The sequence below is a fragment of the Anguilla rostrata genome, chromosome 8, assembly GCF_018555375.3.
Source record: "Anguilla rostrata isolate EN2019 chromosome 8, ASM1855537v3, whole genome shotgun sequence".
Classification (NCBI taxonomy): domain Eukaryota; kingdom Metazoa; phylum Chordata; class Actinopteri; order Anguilliformes; family Anguillidae; genus Anguilla; species Anguilla rostrata.
In genome coordinates, this window is record NC_057940.1 from 37225875 (window position 1) to 37247362 (window position 21488).

Here is a 21488-nt window from a genome sequence, read left to right on the forward strand (position 1 = left end):
AGTTTTTGGCCTCAGGGCTGTCTCAATGCAGACTATCACAGATCAGTCCTTATTCTTTTGTTGTTGCGCTGTGCTGAGGGCCTTCTGAAAGCAGGACATCACCCGTGGAAAAGAAAAGGAAAAACAGCCGTGTGTGCTAAGATGAAACAAGAAGGCTACATTTCCAGGCATCGCACTGAAATTAAAACCAACATTTCTTCATAAAGGATGACTTGCAGAGCTTCATGAAAAAGTACCTCTTAATTAGAAAGGCTTTACATCTGCAATTCCCAAACCGAAAGCTGTCTTGGTGTTGATGAAGCCACTGGTTCATTTCAATTGTAACCAACTCAACAGGGATGGAGATAATTCTTCAGATACTATTTACGAACGTTTCACATTCGGCTGCGTAATGAAATAGTCTAGGTTCATTTGACGTGCTCGCCACCAAAATATCTTAGTGGTTATGGGATATTTATATCTGTGAGTGAGTTGTAGTTTAAAAACAGTTCCGTGGGTACAATTTCACGAGAAATGCACTTCTTCAGCAATAAAAATAAGATGTATTTAGGAAAAAATGGTCCGCGTAGTTGCTCAGGGGATGCTCAGTGTGGGCTGATCTTTGATCTTCAACAGAAGTACCTGTCAAAGAGCAGCGATCTGTGGGCCTAGGCCCTCAGGATGGCTCAGAGGAATAATCTTCAGCTGCTTGTAGTCTCATGGACGCCTGTGGAGGGAAGTAAAGCTCCTTTGCAATTGAATATATGTTTCTCACAGAGTCCTTACAACTGCCATGAAATAGCATTGTAACAGTAGTAGCATCATGAAGAAGCATAAGTAATATATCAATTCCCCAGGTATTCAGTAACTACATTCATTTTTTCCTTGGGTTTGAAAATGCACACCCTTGTTTCAACTAAAAGGCGTCTTCTTGATGTGAATGAATGTGAAGGATTCACATTTGAACAGCATGCATGCAATGACAAAACCAGAGCAGGCAGCCCTGTCAGTCAGAGCACACAGACAAATTAAATTTGGCTTTAAGACAAATTAATTGACGCTGATGACATTGTATTGATCCAGACAAGTGATTACATGCAGGTGTTTAGGGCCAGGGCGTACTGCATTATTGATGGAGCGTTAGTATAATTCAGGATGAACCTGAAGACTGAGCACAATCCTTGCACTTGTCCCAGTCCCTGTGGCATTGCAGTAGGTGCAGAGGTTTGACACATGGCCATGTGAACAATGCCAGCCAAGTTTACAACATGTTTTAATGTGTGTGATGCAAGGATTTAATCCATGGTTGTCCTGATCTAGGATTTCAGTCAGATGCGAGTGAATTTTGTTTTCTTCACAAGCAAAAGTTCAGCTACATAGTTCAACCATAATTAGCTTTGCGCCATGGATCAAACTTCATCTGGCTTTTGCATCCTTTACCCTTGAATGGCAAAATCCTTTATGTACTCATAGGTTTACACAGACATACACAGTCATATGGCAATGATTGTATTACTAGCAGAAATGCACCATTACAGCATAATGAGTGAGGACCAGCATGATTCCAGTTATGTGCCAAATTCTTCTCTTCCTGCTCTCAACGAAGGCGGACGCTTTTTCCTCTGCTCCCTCCCTGCCCTTATCTGCCCCTGCTTGCTGCTCTCTTGTCTTGTGCTGTCTCTGTCTGAACTATCCGGAGCGTCTCTCTACATTTCTCTCCGAAACCTAAAATCATGGATCTGATCAACGGGTCTCTCAATGCAATTGATAGTAATTTCTCGACGAGAAGAATGGGCCAGGGAGAGCCCTCTTGCCCTGACGGAACGTTTGCAGCCGGATACACGATGGACTCCTGGAAGGAGTGGAGGGTCGTGCGCCTGTCGATCCTTTCCGTTGAGGATGTTAAAAACGTTTACTTGATTGGAATTATGATAACAGGCTTTCTGCTGTTTGGAGCTGGCAGCATCCTGATTTATCGCAATGTTCAGAAGGCGTTGGCAGCACTAATTGGGAAGCTGCCCGCCATTGAGGAAATGGGCAGGGCTGTCAACACTCAGACTCAAGAGATTTGCGAGCTCAATCGCAAACTGGATGCGATTGGATCGCAAATTCGCATGATGGATACCAACTTGGAGAAGTTGTTGGTTCGGCTCACTGAAATGGGCCATCAAATCGGATGATTGGAACAACGCTGAGAGCACCACAGGGCTAAAGGTAGACGCAAAATGCAGAAGTCTGCCTGAACCCAAAACAATCCTTATCTTCATTGGCTCCCCCACATCGGCCTTGGAAGGCTGATATCTCTCCACTCTCCTGGATTGTTATGCAGACAGATGCTCGGCCCTACCCCCACCTCCCCGCTCCTATGAACTTTGTCTCTGGATCAGGACTCTTCGAGGTCGTCTCCACGGCAACGGCCGTGTCCTCGTCATCATTATCAGAGGGCAGAGACAATGTTGAGACTGTGGTGGAGATGAAGTCCATGGACTTACACACACACGCACACGAAGATACATAACACACACACCACCTCCTACTCAACGCCTTCTTGGCTCCCACCCCCCCTCCCTCCCCCGTTACAGTGCAGTCTGCTGAGGGTTGATGCGATGCGCCTGAGCGGCGGCGCGCTCCCCCCAGTGTCTGTGCTGCGACACTTCCCCTCCCCGACACCCTACCCCCTACCACATGTGCAAGTCTTCGAGTTTTGTTGTAATGTTTGTAATGTTTTTATGATGTTGCTATGTGCTGAGGTTTTTCTTCGTTTTAATGAAACGAGTGCCCTCTCGTTTCATTGAAAGGACTGTTTTTTCCCTCCTCCTTCCTCCTGTTCTCTCATTTCTCATCTAATAAGTTGACGCCGCGGATGGCTGCCTTGGTGTGTTGACCAAAACATTCCTCGTATGTGTAAACCTACTTGGCAATAAAACCTGATTCCTGATTCCTGATTCCTGATAACTGTGTGTAAATTTCATAGCTCATAATTATGCGCCACAGGGCACTGAACTTGTACAACACAGCAAGAGAGAATTCTAAGAAATGGTCGTTAACACTCTTTTTACATTGCATCAGCAACATTGGAAAATAATTTCATTCTCATGCTACACTCTTACAGTGCACTCACTTCAGATAAATTAAATGCAAGGCTTCAGACGGATTTCAGCAGTCACAGAACTGAAATGAACAGCATTCCTTCACAAGTAAAGGTTTACGTACACCAGCAGAGGCTGGCGTCACTATGCAGTTGCGTGTAAATAACTTCACTTGAGCAGAAAGGCTTTGAACATCGAAGCTGAAGATCACCATAACAATGTGTGACAATATGTTTGCTGTAAACAGAAATTGCTGCATTCCAATTTCATTTGTATTAAAGTGTGCAAGCACATAGTGACTTTCTGTTCAGCCGTAATACCTACAGTCTGTGTGCACATCTAACAGTCTGGCTCACGCTCTCCTAGGAAGCACAAGCTGCCAGCCACAATACTTTCAGAGTAGCTGGTATAAAATTAGATGAGTACCAGCATGTAAACAAGTCCTCCATCCCTGGGCGGAGCTACAGCTAATGATGCACCACCTCGCGGAGCTTTTGGCCACGGTCAACACTGTCAATTCAAATTCAATACCAGACCACTGGACTCTTCACATTAATGTGCTGGACCCTGTATAATATGCAAGATGCAGAGCAGCGTGCAATCAACATGCATCCCTTATTGAGTGTTTTAACAGCAAGTAAAAATTAACCTTGGGTAATGTATTTTAGTTTGATATACAATATCTGCACGTACCACTTGAATGGGATTTTATGAGATAATCAATCCCAGAAAGTGACCTAGGTGTAGAAGCACGCAGCCGCTGTGCTGTACACAGCAGTTTGCAGTGATGGGAGGGGCTCAGGACTAGGGAACTCAGAGGAATAATCTTCAGCTGTTTGTAGTCTCATGGACGCCTGTGGAGGGAAGTAAAGCTCCTTTGCAATTGAATAAATGTTTCTCACAGAGTCTTTACAACTGCCATGAAATAGCATTGTAACAGTAGTAGCATCATGAAGAAGCATAAGTAATATATCAATTCCCCAGGTTTTCAGTAACTACATTCATTTTTTCCTTGGGTTTGAAAATGCACACCCTTGTTTCAACTAAAAGGTGTCTTCTTGATGTGAATGAATGTGAAGGATTCACATTTGAACAGCATGCATGCAATGACAAAACCAGAGCAGGCAGCCCTGTCATTCAGAGCACACAGACAAATTAAATTTGGCTTTAAGACAAATTAATTGACGCTGATGACATTGCATTGATCCAGACAAGTGATTACATGCAGGTGTTTAGGGCCAGGGCGTACTGCATTATTGATAGTGTTAGTATAATTCAGGATGAACCTGAAGACTGAGCACAATCCTTGCACTTGTCCCAGTCCCTGTGGCATTACAGTAGGTGCAGAGGTTTGACACATGGCCATGTGAACAATGCCAGCCAAGTTTACAACATGTTTTAATGTGTGTGATGCAAGGATTTAATCCATGGTTGTCCTGATCTAGGATTTCAGTCAGATGCGAGTGAATTTTGTTTTCTTCACAAGCAAAAGTTCACAAGTTCAGCTACATAGTTCAACCATAATTAGCTTTGCGCCATGGATCAAACTTCATCTGGCTTTTGCATCCTTTACCCTTGAATGGCAAAATCCTTTATGTACTCATAGGTTTACACAGACATACACAGTCATATGGCAATGATTGTATTACTAGCAGAAATGCACCATTACAGCATAATGAGTGAGGACCAGCATGATTCCAGTTATGTGCCAAATTCTTCTCTTCCTGCTCTCAACGAAGGCGGACGCTTTTTCCTCTGCTCCCTCCCTGCCCTTATCTGCCCCTGCTTGCTGCTCTCTTGTCTTGTGCTGTCTCTGTCTGAACTATCCGGAGCCTCTCTCTGCATTTCTCTCCGAAACCTAAAATCATGGATCTGATCAACGGGTCTCTCAACGCAATTGATAGTATTTTCTCGACGAGAAGAATGGGTCAGGGAGAGCCCTCTTGCCCTGACGGAACGTTTGCAGCCGGATACACGATGGACTTCTGGAAGGAGTGGAGGGTCGTGCGCCTGTCGATCCTTTCCGTTGAGGATGTTAAAAACGTTTACTTGATTGGAATTATGATAACAGGCTTTCTGCTGTTTGGAGCTGGCAGCATCCTGATTTATCGCAATGTTCAGAAGGCGTTGGCAGCACTAATTGGGAAGCTGCCCGCCATTGAGGAAATGGGCAGGGCTGTCAACACTCAGACTCAAGCGATTTGCGAGCTCAATCGCAAACTGGATGCGATTGGATCGCAAATTCGCATGATGGATACCAACTTGGAGAAGTTGTTGGTTCGGCTCACTGAAATGGGCCATCAAATCGGATGATTGGAACAACGCTGAGAGCACCACAGGGCTAAAGGTAGATGCAAAATGCAGAAGTCTGCCTGAACCCAAAACAATCCTTATCTTCATTGGCTCCCCCACATCGGCCTTGGAAGGCTGATATCTCTCCACTCTCCTGGATTGTTATGCAGACAGATGCTCGGCCCTACCCCCACCTCCCTGCTCCTATGAACTTTGTCTCTGGATCAGGACTCTTCAAGGTCGTCTCCACGGCAACGGCCGTGTCCTTGTCATCATTATCAGAGGGAAGAGACAATGTTGAGACTGTGGTGGAGATGAAGTCCATGGACTTACACACACACGCACACGAAGATACATAACACACACACCACCTCCTACTCAACGCCTTCTTGGCTCCCACCCCCCTCCCTCCCCGTTACAGTGCAGTCTGCTGAGGGTTGATGCGATGCCCTGAGCGCGGCGCCTCCCCCAGTGTCTGTGCTGCGACACTTCCCTCCCCGACACCCTACCCCCTACCACATGTGCAAGTCTTCGAGTTTTGTTGTAATGTTTGTAATGTTTTTATGATGTTGCTATGTGCTGAGGTGTTTCTTCGTTTTAATGAAACGAGTGCCCTCTCGTTTCATTGAAAGGACTGTTTTTTCCCTCCTCCTTCCTCCTGTTCTCTCATTTCTCATCTAATAATTTGGCCCCGGGGATGGCTGCCTTGGTGTGTTGACCAAAACATTCCTCGTATGTGTAAACCTACTTGGCAATAAAACCTGATTCCTGATTCCTGATTCCTGATAACTGTGTGTAAATTTCATAGCTCATAATTATGCGCCACAGGGCACTGAACTTGTACAACGCAGCAAGAGAGAATTCTAAGAAATGGTCGTTAACACTCTTTTTACATTGCATCAGCAACATTGGAAGATAATTTCATTCTCATGCTACACTCTTACAGTGCACTCACTTCAGATAAATTAAATGCAAGGTTTCAGATGGATTTCAGCAGTCACAGAACTGAAATGAACAGCATTCCTTCACGAGTAAAGGTTTACGTACACCAGCAGAGGCTGGCGTCACTATGCAGTTGCGTGTAAATAACTTCACTTGAGCAGAAAGGCTTTGAACATCGAAGAATGAATCAGTGTGACAATATGTTTGCTGTAAACAGAAATTGCTGCGTTCCAATTTCATTTGTATTAAAGTGTGCAAGCACATAGTGACTTTCTGTTCAGCCGTAATACCTACAGTCTGTGTGCACATCTAACAGTCTGGCTCACGCTCTCCTAGGAAGCACAGGCTGCCAGCCACGATATTTTCAGAGTAGCTGGTATAAAATTAGATGAGTACCAGCATGTAAACAAGTCCTCCATCCCTGGGCGGAGCTACAGCTAATGATGCACCACCTCGCGGAGCTTTTGGCCACAGTCAACAAATTCAATACCAGACCACTGGACTCTTCACATGAATGTGCTGGACCCTGTATAATATGCAAGATGCAGAGCAACATGCATCCCTTATTGAGTGTTTTAACAGCAAGTAAAAATGAACCTTGGGTAATGTATTTTAGTTTGATATACAATATCTGCACGTACCACTTGAATGGGATTTTATGAGATAATCAATCCCAGAAAGTGACCTAGGTGTAGAAGCATGCAGCCGCTGTGCTGTACACAGCAGTTTGCAGTGATGGGAGGGGCTCAGGACTAGGGAACTGTCATGGGCTGCCATGATAAAACAACGAGCCTGGATTGCTTTGAGGCAGTCATGGCTTAACAGACTGATAGCAAGCATCCTGTAAAAGCTCACAGACAGTAAACATGCAGCAATAACATGTCTAGTGCCACAGTAATTGTTTTGGTTTGTGTAAGAAACGTTTTTAAGTTTAATCTCTCTCAATGGACGGTGAATGTAAGTTGTAGCTACACGCCTGCAGTAATTACAGGATGTTCTTCCCACAGTCTGGTGCTCTAGTTAGTTCTCAACCGTGCTTCTGAGATTACGTGCCAGCCCTGTGGTAAACAGAGTATCTGGCACATCAAGGAGTGTGTGTGTGTGTGTGTGCGTGCATGTGTGAGTGTGGGTTTGTGTGTGTATGTGTGTGTGCATGTGTGCGAGTGTGAATGTGCGTGTGTGTGTGTGTGTGCGCGCGTGTTTGAATGTGCATATGTGCATGTGTGCGAGTGTGAATGTGCGTGTGTGTGTGTGTGTGTGTGTGTGTGTGTGTGTTTGAATGTGCATATGTGTGTGTGCGCGCATGTGTGTATGTGTATGTGTGCTTGTGCATGTGTGTATGTGTGTGGTGTGTGTAGGGGGGGAGGGAGGAGGCAATATTCCCATCCAGATTTCCAGAAACGGAGTACCAGACACATAGCATGGAGAGCAGAGGGTGAAGAGTTGATGCTCACACATGCTGAGATACACAGCAAATACTGAAATAACATTTAAATTGAAGCAGCGCTGAAATGGTGAGCACAGTGATGAAAATGTTTTAGGAGGGTCAAAAGACCCAAAGTTAACAGTGTCTGTTTGACACTCACTGACAAGTGCGCAAAGAAAGAAACATTCAAAACAAATCAATCTGAACAAAACAATTTATTTTTTGTATTTGAGGAATTTCAGGCTTCTCTCCAAAATGGGTTCAATGGACCAAATATAATAGAAAACAATCCCTGGCAGACCTTTATACCGCAGCTTCAACGAAAAGGCAAGCCTGGATGAATCAAGTGCATCTCTGTCTTCAGCCCTTTGTCCCAATTTCAGCGCAGGCTTACTAAGCCTAATTCCGTCTTGTCTATATATATCGAATCATCTAGCATCACTGAGCACGTGCAGTATGCATGAACCCAGCACAGTTGCAGGACATCATGTCATTCTTTCTGCTTTCATAAATGATTTTCCAAATCAGCTCTGAGCCCTACTTTCAATACTAAACAATACTACACAGTTTCTGTGCTCTTGGAATCTAACAAGTGCATACTATCAGTTGTTGACATATCTGTCATTTAAAGACACATCATTTTTTTCCCCATTATTCTACAAATTGTGAATGTTATATTACTGGCTGGCCTTTCTACCTTTCAGGAAGCTAATAAAACAGACCAAGTCCCAGGTGCATGTGGATTGGTGATGCAGACTCCAGATTGCCTCTCCATCGGCTGTGTAGTCATTGGATTCCTTATTGGCCCCTGATTGACCAGTGGAGTCACTCTCATGTGATTGGATGAAAAAACACTGCTAGCTGGGAAGCTTCCCTCCCTGGGTGACACTATGGGTAATCAATTTATGTATCACCATATGGCACTCCTGGCCACAGTCACTACTGCCACTGACTGCTGATTCATTCTGAATAAGGAGAAATATATTTGGATCCAAGAATGCCCACATACTGTGTCCCCTCTGCAGAGGGTTTTCTCTCAGTATTTTAGCATACGTTGAAAGAAGAAAGATTTTTAAAAAATAGTAGAATACAATGTAAAAGTGAGCCAACAGATGTCAAGGAAGAACCCCATTCCTTGTCTGAGGGTCTGTAATTATAGAAAGGATCATACCCTAAAGTGAAGAATGGTTGGGTCCGTCATGGTGCTGGCAGATTTGTGGCGTTCAAAGTTGGAACGATTCATCTCAGACCTTCAGGGGAGGGGGCTGTGGAAGGGCAGTGGTCAGTGGGCCTAGAACCCCCAGGATGGCTCCCCTTATGGGGGACCTATGGATCTGTAGAGGGAAGAGATAACAGAATCTCAGGCTCCCTTTGGGTGACCTTGTTTACTCACAAAACAGAAACAACTTAGTAACTCAGTAAGACACTGGTGACATAGTACTGCATCAGAAAGCTTGTCATTTCTTGTCTGTTACATACAGACAACAATGGGAGGAGTTTCCTGCACCTCTCTGTCATCATTAATTGGCATTGCATCTGTGTCTTCAGTAATGGTAAAAGTTCACTTGGCTCAATCTGAGGGGTAGTGTGTTTGAATCATTGGTTGGTCTGTTCCTACAGCAACGTATGCATATTACTACAATGTATAAGATGTTAAATTTTAAGCAATGTCATGTTTTTGTGCATGGAAGAATGTGCTAAGTCTAATTATGTAATACAATGTAAGAGCCTCTGTGTTCAAATGGCTGGACATCTCATTGTGAAGTCTCTTCTTTGTGGTCTCGGTAAGCTGACTGTTGTTGAATTACAATTAGAAGAAACTAAGCAACGAATGCTGTGACTAACAGGTTTCCGGACGCAAACAGGAAGGGGGTTTCCGGCTCTTCCTGTCACTGGAAAATAGCCAGAAAAAGGAGCTTTCTAAAGGAAACCGGATATTTCAGCAAACATATTCTGAGACGTATAAAGGCATATAAAGTGACTAAGGCAGAATGCCTCAGAGGGAAAGTTTAAAAGTTTGCAGGCCATGGACCAACTTAAAGCACATTTGCCTCATGGGAAATAGAGTACTTTTCATGGTTTAAAGTGAAGGATATTTTTTATTTTTGACCAGTCAGGTTTTCATTGGCACGTATGGGGGGAAGATGTCCTTCAGAGCACACATAAACTGTCTGGGACAGTTGAAAATATACAGTAAAACTGAAATAATATTATAAGAAGCCCAGAAAGTGAACCAGTATTTTAACTGTGAAAGCACCTTGTGAAGATAGTGGATCAATATTTTTACAATGCTGGCATTGACATTAAATGAAATGTTGGCACATTTGAACAGAAAATAGGTGAATTAATCTCCTTCCCTAATCCAAGCAGGTAATGCCACTTTCTCCCCAACATCCTACGGTGGACATCCTTCAGTTTAATCTGCTCTGATCCCTCATCACAGGAGGGAGGGAGAGAGAGAGAGAGGGGGAGGGGGAGCTGCTCATATCTATGCTTGTGTATATTTTTGGCTGGACCGCAACAGCCCTATAAACGTGAATGTCTGTGACTGAGTGACTGAGTGAGTGATGAAGTTACACCGCGCATGTCTGTGACTGAGTGACTGATTGATGAAGTTACACCATTGGTTGGCCGGTTTGGTCCAGCCATATACTAGGTTTGGACCTGGTCTTGTTATAAGTATATTCTGTAGCTTTCTGTTTGTCTCTACCTGTGTGTAAGCATATTTATGTGAAGGTGTTTGTTTCTGAAACTGTGTTTTGCAATTCTAGAGACAGAGAGATGCTTGGTCCAAGTGCAACATGTATAACATGCTAATACTTCTGCCCCTTCTGTTCATAATGGATGGGTATAATTTGATGCCACAATCAAAAAATGAAATGTTTTGTGTAACAACGTGGAAAACCTAAGGTGAAAAGAATTCACTACAATACTGAGGTTCCCATTTCTGGCACTGATAATGCCTTGTCTAAGACAGAGATTAACTTTATTAGCATTTAATAATTTTATTTATCAGCCACCTCCTTTACCTAATTTTCAGTAGTGCCTTTGATAGCATGAAGGTATTATTCATACAGAGTTCTGGTCAGTTAGTGATCACCTTCAAATTCTTTACCCAACATGCATAGTGTCTCCCCAATTCTGAGATTGGGAAGCACTAGTGCCAGACACTGTAATACCAGCATAATCCAATTACTAAATAAAGCAAAGAGGAAAAACACATACAAGGTCAATTGTAAGGTCTTTTTTATTTGAATAGAATAAAAACAGTTTGTTGAGTGATGTCATTTTCTAAGATGCTTGGCGCTGTCTACAGTAGTCAGTACTAATAAAAATGGCAAGACGTCCTTTATCCTTCTTAATTAAACAGTAAACTAGACATACTCTTGCATAGCTGGGCATGAAAAACTAATTTCATATTGGGCCAAAGCTCAACAAAGTCTTGGAAGAGTCGTATACTGTCATTAGACATTGCATGGTACTAGCTGCATATAAAATTCACAGTAAGGTTCCTTAAACCATATAATCCTTCACAATCATCTCAAAACAGACTAGCGGTTGAGAGGTATTGAACATACTACAGGGGTCACACGTTAAAGTCTGGTACGCTACGGTTTGCTGCCTTGGGTCCAAACCATATTAGTTGTAAGTTATGTTGACTTCTGCATTCATATAAGAATATCAGATTTCTAGTGTTGCTAAAGGCCTCCGATGATTTAGGACTAGCGCACAAAATCTGCACCTAGCAGGTAAAAAAAGAAAAAAAGAAACAGCTCCACAGTACAAATTTACAGTACAAATAGTGAAAAACACAAACTGCTGACACTGACGCGTGCAGTCAAGACTTACTGGCCTTTTACATGGAAATATTTTCATAATATTTACCATCTGTATGTACAGAACATCTGATAAATATCACAGATCATTATAATGATCACTTCAGATTTCAGGTGGGTGTAATTCTTTGGAACCCTCCCATTCTCTGAAATATTATGTACACTGTTTTTAAGTATATAAAACACCCAATAATCAAGTTTCGGAAATCTGAGACTGAACATGGGCAGTGAATGAGAGGGGCAAATCGAAAAACAAAGGGTATATTATCGTATGAATGAAATTAACATCCATGGACCTACTGATGATACAAGCAGAGTAAAAAGTGATTTATTTTACACCATTGAGGGTTTTTGAATTGTGGTACTCAAAATCTGTCTTCATACAGTACATACAGCCATAGGAAAGAAACAATTTTAAAAATCCTTACATTCAGTGAGTACCAGGGAACTTTCCATTTTAAAAAAGGTTATTATTACTATTATTTTATTATTACCTTGCCTCATGTTCTGCACTCGATTTAGAGTTTTTTTTCCCCTCAGATGGACTCATTAAAAGGTACAGAGAGAGACAAACATAGGAGCACACGACGTTGCTTAAAGTGCAATAGGACTTGAAACAGGAACAAATTATCGGGAAAATCGCGTGGATGGAAGACACCTCAAAGATGCACTGATGTTTCCAGAGAATGGAAGAGAACGTAACAGCCTTTTTGAGTTTGCCGTAACAGTGGATGAAAAGGTGGGGTTCCTGTTAGTGGGGTGTCGGTGGAGGCGGAGGTGGGGCCCTCTGTCACGCGGAAACGTACTCGGGGGGAGGCTCCTTTGGTGGGACGGCCACAACTTCATCATATGAGGGTAGCAGCACCTGCAAAAAAAAAAACCATGTCAGGCACCGTGCTCTACATGTGTGCAGTGTGCTGCGAGAGACTTATACAGCAGTTTGGTTCTCAATCTGTGTAAAACTTTAGCAGTGACGTCTCTTCAGCCTCCACAACCGTTTCTTGCACCACTGGTCGCTCATTTTTAAATTCCATTTCTTAAAGCCAGGACAAGGCCTCATAAGTTCACACACCCTGAATATAGTCTCTAAACATGTGCATAAAGCAAGCTTTCCTACTTTTTGGTTTGGACAAAGGGGCAATATCAATCAGGATGCATTGTCTCAGGGGAAACAAATAATGTAACCTTAATCTAAAAAAAAATCATCCCTCATTTTTATTGTTGACTTGTTCCATTTTTTGAGTAATTTGGGATGGGATGGGATGGGATAAGAGATTTGGGTTGGTATGAGGGCGGTTCCTGGGGCAGTAAATGGGCATATGTGATCAGCAGGGGATTAGTGAAGGCAGACAGTGAATCTGGGGTAGTGTCCCAATGCCCTAGTTGAACAATGACTCATAGTCATTGCACAATGCACAATGGCAGGTATAACAGTAATCCAGGAGTGCCACAGGTGAGAGGAATCTACTGCACTAGTTTAAAAGAGGGTTATCAACCTTTAGAATAGCAATGTAATCTAGTTTTCACAATTTACTACACTGCCAAATTATACCAATTATATTTCAGAGTAACCAACAAGCTAACAGCTTTTACTGAAGTAGTTTGTTGGAAAAATTGAATAAAATATTGAATATTGACTTCAAGACAGTGAAAATAAACCGACAATGTAAAAAATATACGGTAATTGGTAAACATATTTCTCACACTGTCTAGAAAACCTAGAACATCCACCTGCAAGCAACAAAATCCCTTCCAACAAAGGAGTTGAATAATTTTAAATAGTATTGCTGTTAAGATGGCAGACTTCAAGGAAAGACAGATCAAAGTTGGCAGATTCAGCCAGTCATGGCTAATCAAGGGAGCAGAGCAGAGCAGGACAGCCCTATGACAGTCACTTACTGTGGTGTCATTTGTGGTGACATACACCAAGACCTCAGTGGCACCTCTTCTGCTCACATATCTGTAGCAGTTCCATACACAGCCAATCAGGTAAGCCTGTAGAGAGAAAGTATATCTAGTATTAATGAACAGCTATTTATATCACTAAATGTATTTGCTATATTATATATAAAGGTACATATGTACGTATATATGTATGTATGTACGTATGTATGTTTGCATCAATGTGTATAATTTGTGTGTGTGTGTGTGTGTGTGTGTGGGTGTGTGTGTGTGTTTGCATATGTGTGCGTATGTGTATGAATTAAATGTAATAATGGCTCAATATATTGGCATATTTCCTTAAGACAAATGGAATTCAAACATAATACAGGAGTTCATATGATCTATCTTATGAGTGCCCAAACACTTCCAACCACATCTGACACATGGTTCAAAATAATTCTAAACACAATGGAAGTACCCTCTCTTATTCGATCACCAACTGATTTCATATTTAATTCAAAATGAATTCCAAGTTCAAACTCAGTTAAGACGAAGATGAGTTTTAACACCTGAATAAATGTCATAATTAAAAAGAGAGCAGCTGGCTGCAGTAACTCTGTCTCTCTACCAAAGAAAACAGGCACATGCCAGGGCGGTCCTGGGCCAACTTTACAACCAATGACAGTGGCCTCAAGCCAAATGTACAGCACTGATTCCCTCCCAAAAACCGAGCCTCCAACAACACCACTGACACACCTTAAGCACAATGCTAGGGAGACAACTGCCCTCCCATATCTCCTAAGGAGATACATCTATCAATATGACAGAGAACTCAAACCCACGGCCTACCAAGAATAACTCAAACCTGAGAAGCACTGGCGTGCGCTGAAGCACTGCTGTGAACTGACACATCTGGTTAAGGCACTCATGCGTGACACAGTGATGCAGCCTCGGGTCCAGATCTGCTCGTGTAATGAATGTGGGCGGGGCTGGTTCCCACAGGGTGACACGGAATTGGCCATCAGACATCGCCGCCTCACTGATTAACGTGCATGCTGCCCTTCCACAGCTGACCCAGACCCAGACTGTTAGTGTTAGCAGTAGGCAGGGCAGTAGCTAGGAGGTGGCCTTCGGAAAGAATATTGCTCTGGGCCCCCATTTTTAATAAAACAAACAGATTTTTTTTTTCTGTGTACCCCCCTCCCCAAAGCTGTGGGCCCATAGGATTGCCACCACTTTCCACCCCGCTAGTGAAGGCCCTGGCAGTAGGGTAGAGCTGTACAGATATTGGCTTCAGGCTGATCTGAGGATGGGGGGGCATGACAGCGCTTACCTTGAAGGTCAGGATGCAACCGACGAAGAGGAGCACCATGAAGAGTAGGCACGTGTTGTTCGTGGACATGATCTCCTCTTTGTACGGGAAGTTCCCAGGCTGCCGGGAGAAGGAAGGCATATGCATCAGAGACACCTGCGCATGTTTTGTGCAATTTCCTTCCTCCAATCTAAAATGGCCAATCACAGCACTGCTCTGTGTGCTTTAGCTACATAGGCCACTTGAGAGCCCCACCCCCCTGATTATTTGAAAAAATTTGAGGAATCTGAGAGCCTGGATTACTTACCAGCTGCAGAAGATAGTCCTGGATGGTGCTGGGGTAGACCACAACACTAACTGCAACCAGGGTGTTAAGGACAAAGTCGAAGATTTGGTAACAGAAAAACGGAATGATCCAAGCAGCATGTTGCTGTAACGGTGAAGAGAAATGTATACTGAAGTTAGAACAGAAACACATTCATCAACAAGTCATTTCACCATTTGACACAAATTGAATGTCTTCTGATGTTTATATATGTAATGTCAGCCTCACAGCAAAATCAATACTTTGACAAACGCAGCTATACTAAATGATTGGCCTGTTTTTTTCCGGTGCTTAGCCAGCTGGTCTTATAGTTTATATTTGCTCAGGGCTTTTGAGTTTTACTCAGATCCAGCCACATAATCAGCCCCACGTCTGCTCTTGGCTTTAATACCGTACTACGTGTGGCTATTCTGAGCAGGTCTATATTTGTCTTGTTTTCACACGCCAGGTTTAGACACATGCAGAGGAACTCAATCTGCTGGGAAACAATGTGTCTGCTATTATAATGGTTTTTTACTCTCTAACAAAAATTTTAGACCCAACATTTACTCAATTTGACTTTTGAACTTATTATAATTACTTCTACAAATAATAAATGACTGCTGAAAATGTGTTTTGCACGCGCGCGCGTGTGTGTGTGTGTGTGTGCGTTTTGTCACCTTGCACGGAACGCAGGGCTACCTTATATGCACCATATGTTGCCATCCCACATATTAGGATCATAAGCAGGGAGATGGCTGCGGCAATGCAAATATCTAATAAGAAACAAAACAAAAACATCTTATTAGCACACAAATGATTACATCATCACAAAGGGCTTCACAGAGCTAGCAACAGCATAGTAACTGCTGAGGGCTTTTTTTCCCCACCAGTTCAATCGGTTTGACTAATGCCACTTGAGCATTCACTCAGCTCCTCAAACTCATGGTTTCTGTAACAGAGGAGTGCTGCACTGAATTTTAATAAAGTCTTCATTGTGTCCACTGTGTGGTGAGCACTGCAGCGCAAGTGACTGCGGAAACGCTTGCCAATCTCGGGGTCCCGCTGTCATCCTGACCTTTGACACTATCCCATAGTTCCTGAGCATAGAGGAGAACACTGGGGTAGACGCAGGGGGGTGAGAGTGACTGTCTCTCTTTGTTTCCCCCTTTCTCACTACTGCTTGTGTTTTTAAATTAGCAAAGATCTTTTAAAATAAAATAAAAAAACTCTTTCACCCTGTCCAATTGCATCGTTTTCTGATTTGTACTGAATCATCAGGAATAATTGTAACATTTTAATGTAACCTATACAAACTGGCATCCCACATGAACAGGTGAGCGTGTAGTACTCTCAGTCCTACTGTCTCGATATAGACCAGAACCTGATGCCAGCATAGCCAGTTAGCGCAGTTAGCGAAACCCAATAATGTGACAGGTCTGAACTCAGCACAGTTAATTCTGGGGGTGTGAGAGATCCAGGAAATCCTCTGCTGGCAGACACCCCACAGACAAAGGAAGAGCTCAACCCGACCGCACTGATGTAACTTACGTAATGCCACGCACATCAAGGCCCAAAGCGTTCTGCCGGCTATTACAGATGCATAAACATGTGGCTCACAAAAGGGCTGCCCTGCCGTACTGTATGTACCGCGCCAGCACGCTCAGAATAATCCTGGGTACAGTCGTGTCAGCGGAATGAGATTTAATCCGGCCCATCTGTGAAGTGCCCGTCGGATGCCCAGGGAGCACTGTGGTGTCTGTTACAGAACAGAGCCGTCGTTTCTGCGTGCCCGTTCCGGGCCCTGGCGCGAGCAGCCAGGGGCAGCAGCCAGGGAACGGCAGGAGCGCCTAATCCCGCACAACTGGGACAGTCAGGCTTAATCAGAGCCACTGCCGCCCACGGCGGGAGTGCAGGCTGCCGATTCCCCTACGAGCGTGTGTGTGTGTGTGTGTCTGTGTGTGAGTGTGTGTCTGTGTGTGTGTGTGTGTATGTGTGTCTGTGTGTGTGTGTGTGTGTGTATGTCTGTGTGTATGTGTGTGTGTGTGTATGTCTGTGTGTATGTGTGTGTGTGTGTGTCTGTGTGTGCATTGGGGTGCTCAGAAGGTTTCTGAGCTTTATTAACACAGCTGGAATGCAGCAGTTTTGTTTTAAGAAGACCAGGTTTACCGTTCTCTGAGTTGTGTTCAAGATGAGACATTGGGCACAATGCCTTACGGATCCAAAAAGCGAAATGTCAAATATAATGATTTGGTGGGCGGCAGTTCATTGATGAGAGACCAGTGTGCTACTTAATTTGTGGATATGACCCACCGCTTGTGCTTTATTGATCCTGATAAAAGCTTTGAACTAGTTCACGTGATTCTCAGAGTTGCAGATCTCAGTACTGATGATACTGTCACATACATCAGAGACTGTTGACGCGGATGTTATAGCTATGTGCCCCGGTGGGTTAACGTTACAACATGCCATAACAGTCAAAGTTTGTCACATCATAAATTTATGTCAGTTAGGGCAAGTCAATGCACAGTTTGTGCAATAGATGACTGATACTAAGGCGAGTTTGCAGTGTCTTGGTATTCAGCCTTGGAAATTGAATTGGCGGCACTAGTATTATTTTATACAGGTATTGATTCTGGTTCATCATAGTAATGTTCCAACACTTACTGGCATCGTCCATGACGTGGAAGCTGTTGGCCAGCTCGGCCCTGGTCAGGTGGTAGTGGTACTGGTCAGGGTCGCTGAGGGCCGTCAGGAGGATGAGCAGCACTACCGCATTGATGAGCTGCAAAAGCAGAGCAAGCTGAATGGGATTCTGGAAAGGGTGCCTTAAGTGTCTGAGCCTTTTACCTCTGTACCAGTGAAATATTAGAAAATCCCTTTGTTCTCAACAGTTGCTTTGTGAAGGGGACGACATAGGCTACATTTACATTTGATGCATATAAATTACACATTGAATCAATAAGACATAAAACACTCACAACACTGCAGATTATTGCTGAGAGAAAGACCAAACTTACATGTATGGTATCATTTTCTTTCATTCATATGTTATCATAAAGATATACACACAAAGTATAATACTCACTGCTCAAATAGGCCGTTTTGTGATTAAATAACCTTGCTTTCCCTGGCAAATAAATCTTTAATTAAAAAAAGTAGTCTAGTTTTATAATACAACCCAACCCTGTAAATTACTAAAATATATAAATTAATTGCTCCATTATACTCCATAGCGCGTAATTTTTCACAGGACCCTCTAGGCTGTGTGCCTACCCTGGAATGCTGCCAAGAACATTACGAATTCACAGTAGTGTGTAGACCGCCCATTGTGTGCAACTGCTCCGTGCTCCAAAGCAATCCAGTGTTGCCCTTCCGTTCGATTTAAAACAAAATACAGAATATAGATGTTTACGCTATTCAAAGCAGGTGAATCGTTTATTTATTTATTTATTTATCATTTATTTATTTATTTATTTATTTATTTATTTATTTATTTATTTATTTATTTATTTATTTATTTATGTTGTTCGTTTTGTGCGATAAGCAAATGAATGGCTTTGTGAGAGAATATCATGTTAAACGTGGTATCTGCTACCATCAATACGACAGCAGCAACGCTTTGGGTTACAGAGCACTTGGACCGCACCATTAGCGCCGATTACAGCAAAGGGTGCTCACATTCCCACAATTTACAATCCAAAAGTGCTGGAAACATCACGTCTTGTAAAAGCCGAACATGACGAGTTGAACAGGACCTGGCAGTTGTAGAATAACCTATACCTTTGCCCTGGTAACACAGCAGGATGTAAAATAACACTTTCATATTTGCTCTCTCAGTAAAAGGGAAAAATGCATATGTAAATCTGAGCAGGTACACGGACATGATTTAAGGACTACAATAATCTTTGTTTCATACAACCAATGACAAATCTTTCCAAAGAAATAAAGTGGTAAACTTTCAATGTTCGCATTCCTTATGGTAAGCATCAGGCCAGAAATTCAGGAATATTAAAAGCCTATTGCCACAATGATTTCCTCACTTCCAGGATCTATTCTGTCCACATTTACATTTTTGAGTTTGTTTTGCCCCTCCTGACCGCTACCGAATGCCAGTTAAAATGTTTTGTTACATACGAGAGGGCGGACGTTTTTAGCTAGAGGTCAAGGAATTATCACCCTAATACTTCTATTTATAGCCTATTCCACAAGATCTCCTTTGCTAATTAAAACGAACATGAACTTGAAACCATGTTATACCCACTGTCACATCATCACGTTGTCAAAAATATCGTTGGGGTCGAAGTCCTTTATGAACTGTAATTACCTTCGGGAAGGCACTTGTGATTGGTATTTCAACTTCATAATAGTTGGTATTTGTTAAAAAAGAGAATGTCGCAGGTAAACAGACCATTTCGATGCCACTGTTTCAACTCCGGCTACATCTAGGTATTCTAATAGTACTACAATAAAAGAAGAATGAGATAGGAGCACCCGTGGTGTAGAAGAGGAAGATGAGAATGACCAAGCAACATGGCGTAATTACCACGTTAATTTCTCGTTATAAATTGAAATTGCCTTAACTACATTCTAATAGTCTGATTATTTAGCATGCAAACAATTAATCAAATTCAACTCACCATATACCATATCCCCAAAATAATGGTTCCCGTTCGGACATGACAGCAGAGACAGCAGCTGGTCGAGTACCATCGGTCCCACGGGGAAATCATCTTTCGGTGTTGGAGAAAGCTATTTCATGAATGCAATGAGTATTAATGGTTTTGTATTTTGTTCAACAAATCGACTATCTGGATTCTCGTCCTCAGTGTAGCTACATTCAATCGGAACTGTCCGAAATCCTTTGTTGCTTCCGTAGTCTACTTTCCCTCTCCGCAGCACAACATTATTCTAGCTCATCTCCACAACACGTGACCCAAGCAGGATTTACACTGGGATGCCAAAGCTTGTGATGCACTTCCTCGTTTGACAAAGGGTCTAAATTGATGTCTGGGAAAATCACGAGTGAGAAAAGCGTTATTTAGTATCGTATTGCTCATCAGTGAACGTTCGAACAATAGGCTACAATAAGGACATGCAGTCTAACGTTAACCAAATAATTATTGCAGCCCTATTGTGTTCTCGGTTACCCCACAGAAAGCAGGTACTACACGCACAACTCCAATCCACTTATGCAAACATAAAATATTCTAAAAATGGACTTAAATGGAATCTATTTTAAACAGATCAAGAAATTATCAACATTAGAAGAATCTAAGGGCGAAGCTCAGCCTGAGTTATTTTCGATGACCTTCCTCGCGTGACACTTCAGGAACATTCTGTTATTCACAACCAATTTGCCGCAACCCACCCTCTGCATGGAATCTCTCAGATTTAGCGAACTGGAAAATGGTTTAAAAGGGAAACATTTTAGACAGTTTAGTCTGATGATTGACAATATGGCATTCTCTTTACAATACCTAGATCCTAGCTTTCCAGCCTTCAGTTGAATGTCCAAATTACCTCTCAACTTTTTCTACAAATTGCTTTTCATTTTGTATGGAAATACTTAATGGAGAGCACTTATGGCCAATGCAAAATGTGCGTATAAAGAGGTTTTTTTAAAAAGAGGCAAAATTGCTTAATCAAGGCAATTAATAGGCATGGTCTTGCCTTCTTGGAAAGTCTATAAATCTCCTTATTTCTACAAAAAGACATTGGAGTTGCTCTATCAGTCATAATTGCAGCAAAAACAAGTGTACGCATTGAACGGTGTCCTCTTTTACTTCACCAGCAGAGATAAACATGGTAATCCCCTAGATGATTGCTTCAAAATGGGGAATCATTCATAACGCTATTGCAGGGAGGAAGAGGGGGGAATGTAATAACCTGCAGGAGCAGAAACGTGCTGACATTGGCTTGAATGTCAGATTACTCAAAGCCTAAATGAAATGAGAAAAAAAGGAAAACGAGGGCAACCTTCTCGTGCCACGAGACAGAGCTAGCACATTGACTGGAACTGCTGGATCGGTATTTGTGCCGGGAAATCCTTCTGTCCAGGCTTCAGCGAATGACACAGATTCATCCGAATCGCATTAGCCTCATGTTCATAATCACGATAGGACCCATTATACGTTTGACGGGAGTACTCCAAGAGCGGAGCACAAACGCTGTACTGTACCATAAATACTCATTTTCTCAGGCGGTATAGCTGTGGCGATGACGACGAGCCCTATCCCAAGGAACGTAAAATTTTATGAGCATCATCCCATTCACAAAATAATCGCCCAATACAGCTGACACTTTAAAATGAAGGATCCAACCAGTGATATTTCTATTTTTGAAGGGTGTGAACAACCCATCTACTCAAGGGAATTCACTGCAAGATGTAGAAAAGGCAGTGTAGTTTCACTGTTTAAACACA

General features: G+C 42.7%; 1 protein-coding gene across 1 annotated transcript; it reads right to left on the minus strand.

Annotated features, from left to right (window-relative positions):
• Positions 1-10957: 10957 nt before the first annotated feature.
• On the minus strand, positions 10958-19994 carry laptm4b (lysosomal protein transmembrane 4 beta). The gene is made up of 7 exons (XM_064348112.1): positions 19705-19994; positions 17732-17849; positions 15767-15840; positions 15068-15190; positions 14782-14880; positions 13464-13559; positions 10958-12429 (listed from the first exon to the last, which is right to left on the minus strand). Exons 1-7 carry the CDS (start codon positions 19795-19797, stop codon positions 12355-12357), a joined length of 678 nt encoding a protein of 225 aa, XP_064204182.1. The 5' UTR covers positions 19798-19994; the 3' UTR covers positions 10958-12354.
• Positions 19995-21488: the final 1494 nt, after the last annotated feature.

Coding starts and splice junctions, on each gene's coding strand:
- laptm4b (XM_064348112.1), bottom strand. CDS start 19,797: ATGATTTCCCCGTGGGACCGATGGTACTCGACCAGCTGCTGTCTCTGC. Junction 15,841..17,731: donor CCACGTCATGGACGATGCCA/GTAAGTGTTGGA, acceptor GTTTCTTATTAG/ATATTTGCATTGCCGCAGCC. Junction 14,881..15,067: donor AGGACTATCTTCTGCAGCTG/GTAAGTAATCCA, acceptor TTCTCCCGGCAG/CCTGGGAACTTCCCGTACAA.